Source organism: Gigantopelta aegis, chromosome 12, assembly GCF_016097555.1.
Source record: "Gigantopelta aegis isolate Gae_Host chromosome 12, Gae_host_genome, whole genome shotgun sequence".
Classification (NCBI taxonomy): domain Eukaryota; kingdom Metazoa; phylum Mollusca; class Gastropoda; order Neomphalida; family Peltospiridae; genus Gigantopelta; species Gigantopelta aegis.
Window position 1 is genome coordinate 18,207,942 of NC_054710.1, and position 9,643 is coordinate 18,217,584.

The 9,643-nt window shown below is 35.8% G+C and overlaps 1 protein-coding gene across 1 annotated transcript in view; it reads right to left on the reverse strand.

The window, feature by feature from the left end:
* LOC121386764 (vesicular glutamate transporter 1-like) overlaps positions 1-9,229 on the reverse strand; it is a 28,558-nt gene extending 19,329 nt beyond the window's left edge. The window contains 2 exon segments of the mRNA XM_041517774.1: positions 5,905-5,996; positions 8,960-9,229. Coding sequence (XP_041373708.1) covers positions 5,905-5,996; positions 8,960-9,161 — 294 coding nt within the window. The 5' untranslated portion in view covers positions 9,162-9,229.
* Between the last annotated feature and the right edge of the window lie 414 nt (positions 9,230-9,643).

Here is a 9,643-nt window from a genome sequence, read left to right on the forward strand (position 1 = left end):
AATGGTCTGATGAATGGACAGATGAAAGAAAGTTTGTTTTATTTAACGACACCACAACAGCACATTGATTTATTAATCACTGGCAATTGGATGTCAAACATTTGATCAATTTGACATATTGTCTTAGAGAGGAAACCCGCTATATTTTTTTATTAGTAACGAGGGATCTTTTATATGCACCATCCCACAGACAGTAGAGTACATACCATGGCTTTTGATATACCAGTCATGGTGCACTGGCTGGATGAAAAATAATCCCAATGGGCCCACCGATGGGCATTGATCCCATACCGACTGCGCATCAGGCAAGCGCTATACCACTGGGCTACATCCTGTTCCGTGGACAGATAAATGGAATTGACAAATTTAAGAGGATGAGTAGGTGAACAGACAGACAGACAGACAGACAGAAGGATGAAAATTAGATGAAAACAGACAAGTACAACCATGAAATATGAACACAGATACACAAAAATTGTCAAGGCCAGTATTACTGTCTCTCTATAATACCTAACTTACCACTGTAATATTGTCACCTAACTTACCACTGTAATATTGTCACCTAACTTACCACTGTAATATTGTCACCTAACTTACCACTGTAATATTGTCACCAAACTAACCACTGTAATATTGTCACCTAACTTACCACTGTAATATTGTCACCTAACTTACCACTGTAATATTGTCACCTAACTTACCACTGTAATATTGTCACCTAACTTACCACTGTAATATTGTCACCTAACTTACCACTGTAATATTGTCACCAAACTAACCACTGTAATATTGTCACCTAACTTACCACTGTAATATTGTCACCTAACTTACCACTGTAATATTGTCACCTAACTTACCACTGTAATATTGTCACCTAACTTACCACTGTAATATTGTCACCAAACTAACCACTGTAATATTGTCACCTAACTTACCACTGTAATATTGTCACCTAACTTACCACTGTAATATTGTCACCTAACTTACCACTGTAATATTGTCACCTAACTTACCACTAATATTGTCACCTAACTTACCACTGTAATATTGTCACCTAACTTACCACTGTAATATTGTCACCTAACTTACCACTAATATTGTCACCTAACTTACCACTGTAATATTGTCACCTAACTTACCACTGTAATATTGTCACCTAACTTACCACTAATATTGTCACCTAACTTACCACTAATATGGTCACCTAACTTACCACTGTAATATTGTCACCTAACTTACCACTATAATATTGTCACCTAACTTACCACTAATATTGTCACCCAACTTGCCACTGTAATATTGTCACCTAACTTACCACTGTAATATTGTCACCTAACTTACCACTGTAATATTGTCACCAAACTAACCACTGTAATATTGTCGCCTAACTTACCACTAATATTGTCACCTAACTTACCACTGTAATATTATCACTGAACTTACCACTGTAATATTGTCGCCTAACTTACCACTGTAATATTGTCGCCTAACTTACCACTGTAATATTGTCACCTAACTTACCACTGTAATATTGTCACCAAACTAACCACTGTAATATTGTCACCTAACTTACCACTGTAATATTGTCACCTAACTTACCACTGTAATATTGTCACCAAACTAACCACTGTAATATTGTCACCTAACTTACCACTGTAATATTGTCACCTAACTTACCACTGTAATATTGTCACCTAACTTACCACTAATATTGTCACCTAACTTACCACTGTAATATTGTCACCTAACTTACCACTAATATTGTCACCTAACTTACCACTAATATTGTCACCTAACTTACCACTGTAATATTGTCACCTAACTTACCACTTACCACTTACCACTAATATTGTCACCTAACTTACCACTGTAATATTGTCACCTAACTTACCACTGTAATATTGTCACCTAACTTACCACTGTAATATTGTCACCTAACTTACCACTGTAATATTGTCACCTAACTTACCACTGTAATATTGTCACCTAACTTACCACTGTAATATTGTCACCTAACTTACCACTGTAATATTGTCACCTAACTTACCACTGTAATATTGTCACCTAAACTCACCACTGTAATATTGTCACCTAACTTACCACTGTAATATTGTCACCTAACTTACCACTATAATATTGTCACCTAACTTACCACTGTAATATTGTCACCTAACTTACCACTGTAATATTGTCACCTAACTTACCACTAATATTGTCACCTAACTTACCACTAATATTGTCACCTAACTTACCACTGTAATATTGTCACCTAACTTACCACTGTAATATTGTCACCTAACTTACCACTAATATTGTCACCTAACTTACCACTGTAATATTGTCACCTAACTTACCACTAATATTGTCACCTAACTTACCACTGTAATATTGTCACCTAACTTACCACTGTAATATTGTCACCTAACTTACCACTAATATTGTCACCTAACTTACCACTGTAATATTGTCACCTAACTTACCACTGTAATATTGTCACCTAACTTACCACTAATATTGTCACCTAACTTACCACTGTAATATTGTCACCTAACTTACCACTGTAATATTGTCACCAAACTAACCACTGTAATATTGTCACCTAACTTACCACTAATATTGTCACCTAACTTACCACTGTAATATTGTCACCCAACTTACCACTGTAATATTGTCACCTAACTTACCACTGTAATATTGTCATCTAACTTACCACTAATATTGTCACCTAACTTACTACTATAGTATTGTCTGCTAACTTACCACTGTAATATTGTCACCTAACTTAACACTAATATTCTCACCTAACTTACCACTGTAATATTGTCATCTAACTTACCACTGTAATATTGTCACCTAACTTACCACTGTAATATTGTCACCTAACTTACCACTGTAATATTGTCACCTAACTTAACACTGTAATATTGTCACCTAACTTACCACTGTAATATTGTCATCTAACTTACCACTGTAATATTGTCACCTAACTTACCACTGTAATATTGTCACCAAACTAACCACTGTAATATTGTCACCTAACTTACCACTGTAATATTGTCACCTAACTTACCACTGTAATATTGTCACCTAACTTACCACTGTAATATTGTCACCTAACTTACCACTGTAATATTGTCACCTAACTTACCACTGTAATATTGTCACCTAACTTACCACTGTAATATTGTCACCAAACTAACCACTGTAATATTGTCGCCTAACTTACCACTAATATTGTCACCCAACTTACCACTGTAATATTATCACCTGTAATATTGTCACCTAACTTACCACTGTAATATTGTCACCTAACTTACCACTGTAATATTGTCGCCTAACTTACCACTAATATTGTCACCTAACTTACCACTGTAATATTGTCACCTAACTTACCACTGTAATATTGTCACCTAACTTACCACTGTAATATTGTCACCTAACTTACCACTAATATTGTCACCTAACTTACCACTGTAATATTGTCACCTAACTTACCACTGTAATATTGTCACCTAACTTACCACTGTAATATTGTCACCTAACTTACCACTGTAATATTGTCACCTAACTTACCACTGTAATATTGTCACCTAACTTACCACTGTAATATTGTCACCTAACTTACCACTAATATTGTCACCTAACTTACCACTGTAATATTGTCACCTAACTTACCACTGTAATATTGTCACCTAACTTACCACTGTAATATTGTCGCCTAACTTACCACTAATATTGTCACCTAACTTACCACTGTAATATTGTCACCTAACTTACCACTGTAATATTGTGCCTAACTTACCACTAATATTGTCACCTAACTTACCACTGTAATATTGTCACCTAACTTACCACTGTAATATTGTCACCAAACTAACCACTGTAATATTGTCACCTAACTTACCACTGTAATATTGTCACCTAACTTACCACTGTAATATTGTCACCTAACTTACCACTGTAATATTGTCACCTAACTTACCACTGTAATATTGTCACCTAACTTACCACTGTAATATTGTCACCTAACTTACCACTGTAATATTGTCACCTAACTTACCACTGTAATATTGTCACCTAACTTACCACTGTAATATTGTCACCTAACTTACCACTAATATTGTCACCTAACTTACCACTGTAATATTGTCACCTAACTTACCACTGTAATATTGTCACCTAACTTACCACTGTAATATTGTCGCCTAACTTACCACTAATATTGTCACCTAACTTACCACTGTAATATTGTCACCTAACTTACCACTGTAATATTGTCACCTAACTTACCACTGTAATATTGTCACCTAACTTACCACTAATATTGTCACCTAACTTACCACTGTAATATTGTCACCTAACTTACCACTGTAATATTGTCACCTAACTTACCACTAATATTGTCACCTAACTTACCACTGTAATATTGTCTTAACTTACCACTGTAATATTGTCACCTAACTTACCACTGTAATATTGTCACCTAACTTACCACTGTAATATTGTCACCTAACTTACCCACTAATATTGTCACCTAACTTACCACCACTGTAATATTGTCACCTAACTTACCACTGTAATATTGTCACCTAACTTACCACTGTAATATTGTCACCTAACTTACCACTGTAATATTGTCACCTAACTTACCACTGTAATATTGTCACCTAACTTACCACTGTAATATTGTCACCTAACTTACCACTGTAATATTGTCACCTAACTTACCACTGTAATATTGTCACCTAACTTAGCACTGTAATATTGTCACCTAACTTACCACTGTAATATTGTCACCTAACTTACCACTGTAATATTGTCACCTAACTTACCACTAATATTGTCACCTAACTTACCACTGTAATATTGTCACCTAACTTACCACTGTAATATTGTCACCTAACTTACCACTGTAATATTGTCGCCTAACTTACCACTGTAATATTGTCGCCTAACTTACCACTAATATTGTCACCTAACTTACCACTGTAATATTGTCACCTAACTTACCACTGTAATATTGTCGCCTAACTTACCACTGTAATATTGTCGCCTAACTTACCACTAATATTGTCACCTAACTTACCACTGTAATATTGTCACCTAACTTACCACTGTAATATTGTCACCTAACTTACCACTGTAATATTGTCACCTAACTTACCACTGTAATATTGTCACCAAACTAACCATTGTAATATTGTCACCTAACTTACCACTGTAATATTGTCACCTAACTTACCACTAATATTGTCACCTAACTTACCACTGTAATATTGTCACCTAACTTACCACTGTAATATTGTCATCTAACTTACCACTAATATTGTCACCTAACTTACCACTGTAATATTGTCACCTAACTTACCACTGTAATATTGTCGCCTAACTTACCACTAATATTGTCACCTAACTTACCACTGTAATATTATCACCTAACTTACCACTGTAATATTGTCACCAAACTAACCACTGTACTATTGTCGCCTAACTTACCACTAATATTGTCACCCAACTTACCACTGTAATATTATCACCGAACTTACCACTGTAATATTGTCACCTAACTTACCACTGTAATATTGTCGCCTAACTTACCACTAATATTGTCACCTAACTTACCACTGTAATATTGTCACCGAACTTACCACTGTAATATTGTCACCTAACTTACCACTGTAATATTGTCACCTAACTTAGCACTGTAATATTGTCACCTAACTTACCACTGTAATATTGTCACCTAACTTACCACTAATATTGTCACCTAACTTACCACTAATATTGTCACCTAACTTACCACTGTAATATTGTCACCTAACTTACCACTGTAATATTGTCACCTAACTTACCACTGTAATATTGTCACCTAACTTACCACTGTAATATTGTCACCTAACTTACCACTGTAATATTGTCACCCAAGTGAATTGTCCTGTTCCTCGTCATGGCAACAATAGCTACACTCAGATTTACTCTCAAGGCGTAGATATTGGCTGCAACAAATAACAAAAAATGTCATCATAAAGCAGTGCAAAATTATTATAAGCAGAGGAAACTAGTATTATTTATACACATTTCCTAAAATAACTAAAGTAAATAAAAACTTGTTTAAATCTTTATTTTATTCATTTCAATTTATTTTCATGCTTAACTACATCTAATAAAATTAGACATAAGCATTGGATGTGGGGGGATGGGGGAGTGCATTACAAAATGTATTCTTAGTTACCCTGGTGACGCCATGTGGACCACCAAAATGTCAACAAGTTGCCTCATTGCCTCAGAGGTTGAATTTAGCTCAGTCGGTTGAGCGATCGCCTGATGTGCTTGCATCACAGGATCGAACCACATCAGTGGATCCATTCAACTGACTGGCTTTTTTCTCATTCTAACCAGTGCACCACAACTGGTCAAAGACCATGGTATCTGCTTTCCTGTCTAAGGGATAATGCATATAAAAGATCCCTTGCTACTATTACTAAAGGTCAAATGTAGCAGGTTTCCTCTGATGACTATGTCAGAATTACCAAATGTCTGACATTCAATAGCGGATGATTAATAAATCAATGTGCTCTAGTGGTAACTTTTAACAATTACCTGCTGATATTGTGACAATGTGCTTATTCAACTCAGGTTCCACTGTTTTTTGCAGGTTAGTTGATCATAAAATGTAATATTTTCATGCAAACAAATGTATCCAGCTTTCACAGTGGACAGGTTCCAGTTTATTCAAGGTTTTAAAACATTAAATTCGTTGAAAAAAATTTGAGACCAAAGATTTGGTAGATTTTAACAGGAATTCAGTTTTGTCAGGTTCCAGTTTAGGCAGGTTCCACTGTAAACTATATTTCTAATCCAGTAAGAAGTAGAGGTGTAAAGCTACAGTAGGATGACAATACGATACCAATCACAACATCCACCTCATGACACTGTAAGTATTGTGATATATTAAAATAATGCTGTACTGTTGGTCTAGAAAGTAAAACAATGAAAATAAAGTTATCCTCATTATATTTGTGAACATGCTGATTCTGATGAATTGTTTTGATTTGAGAATGTTTAAAATGTTATTTTAAAAATTTAAACCCCTTCTTTTAACCTTCTCAAAGATGGAACACTTGAAAAAGCATTACCCAGATGGTTTAATATATTTAGCAGACAGATTCTCAAATTCATCTTCATCAAACTCCAAACTTCTGAAGCACATTAGAGTTTTTGTTTTAAAAACCCCACTAGAGAACATTGATTAATTAATCATCGGCTATTGGACGTCAAACATTTGGTAATTCTGACACAGTCATCAGAGGTAACCTACATTTTTTTCCATTAGCAGCAAGGATCTTTTATATGCACTTTTCAGCATCTGTCCCGGATTGGATATCTGGCTATCCAGATGCCGAACCCGGGACAGATATGCTTAAAACCTTTGTGGTATACGAGTATGGGAAAAGTTACACACACACACATTTTCCCACAGACAAGAAAGCACATACCAGGGCCGTAGCTAGGATTTTTTGTTTGGGAGGGCAACTGAATAGTTAATAGTCTAAAACTCCTTTTCTTAAAGTTTTTATAATGCTTTCCGAATTTTTTCGGGGGGAGGGGGGGCCGGCAACTGCCCCCCTTGCCCCCCTGCTAGCTACGGCCCTGCATACCATGGCCTTTGACCAGTTGTGGTGCACTGGTTGGAACAAGAAAAACCCCAATCAGTTGAATAGATCCACCAAGGTGGTTTGATCTTGCAACGCAAGCACCTCAGGCGAGCACTCAACCAACTGAGCTAAATCCCACCCCACAGATTTTCAAATTCATCTTCATCAAACTCCATACTTCTGAAGCACAGATACCTACAAATAACCCTTGGGGTATTGATGTAGTCATATTCTCTTTGTTATGCATACGTAGTATTAACCCCCGGGTTGTTGTGTGGGGGGTACCTGTGTTCTAGACAGTGGCGTACCTAGGGTATGGCAGGTATGACACATTCCCTGGGCACCACTTGAAGGGGGGCACCACTGAGCAGTTTCTATTCAAGTCAGACGTTATCTAATAGATGGGTGTCAGATGTTTGGACAGGGGCACAATTTCAGTGCTTGCCATAGGCGCTATTTTCCGTAGATACGCCACTGGTTCTGGAGTGTGACACTCTAATGTGTCACTCTAATGTCACAATGTTGATGAAGTACTGTGTCCGAGCAAGTGGCTGGCCAAATGTGTCGACATAAATCAATCACCATTTGCCTAATATAATATTAGATAAATGGACTGGTTTACTGTTGGGTTTCAATAGCCTCAAGTGCCAATGTAAACTAAGGACTTTACGGCAAATATGCAGAGTTTATGTACTGGTATTTATTACAGCTATATATCTAACATTTACATGTACTTATGAAGTATATAGCATTATATAAATCTATATATTTAATGTGTACTGTACTTATGAAGTATATATCATTACATAAATCTATATATTTAATGTGTACTGTACTTATGAAGTATATAGCATTACATAAATCTATATATCTAATGTGTACATGCACTTATGAAGTATATAGCATTACATAAATCTATATATCTAACATGTACTTGTGAAGTATGTAGCATCACATAAATCTATATGTAACATGTACATGTTCTTATGAAGTATATACCATTACATAAATCTATATATCTAATATGTGCATGTACTTATAGAGTATACAGCATTACATAAATCTATATATCTAATGTGTACATCTACTTATAAAGTATACAGGCCAACATTAGGATTATTCAATCTTGGTGGGTCTCTGTTTGAACAAAAATGTGCCAAAAAACCCCAACTTTAACTGAGAAAAGCATATTTCAATATTTCAATTATCGATTCAATATCAAGAATCGTATCGTGGGCAGAAATTATCAAATATCCTGACATGTCAAATTATCGATTAATCGTTACATCTCTAAGATTACTCACCAAATCCAAAGAATGCCATAATTGCCACTAGATATCTCTTTGGAAAATACCAGCATTTAAATACTGATAACCATGGAAACCGTGATTTACTTCTTGATGACCCTTGACCTTCTGTGGTGTCAGCACCAGGAAACGAACTCTTAATGGCTGACCGTTCATCATAAACCTCACTGGCTGGTGAGTCTGATGTAGCTGTTGCCATGGTGATGTCTTCAAGCTATCTAAGTACTAACAGGGCAATCTGCTGGAAATATGTTACATGTTCTTGTCTACCTGAAATAAAATTATATAAAATATAAAACAGAGGTGGATCCAGAAAATCCATTTGGGGGCGGGAAGCAGTGACATGAGTTAGAATGCCAAGGGAACTTTGGGGGAGGTTTGGAGGGGGTTCGTAAAAAAACTGAAAATTAATATATAATAAAATTAAAACTATTGCCCCTGCCTCCCCCCCCCCCCCCCCCCCCCCCATCCACATCTGTAAAATTACAATATTGATTAATATTTGTTGATTTTTTGTTTGTTTCTGAGTTGAAGATGATTTTGTTGAACATATTTCGTGATCAGGCAAAAAATCTATAATATTACATTCCATTTGGACTCAATGTGCTATGTATTTTTAGCAAGTGGCAAGTTTTCACCAGCGACCATCACTGTCACCTACTTTTCATGAGGTAAAGCATT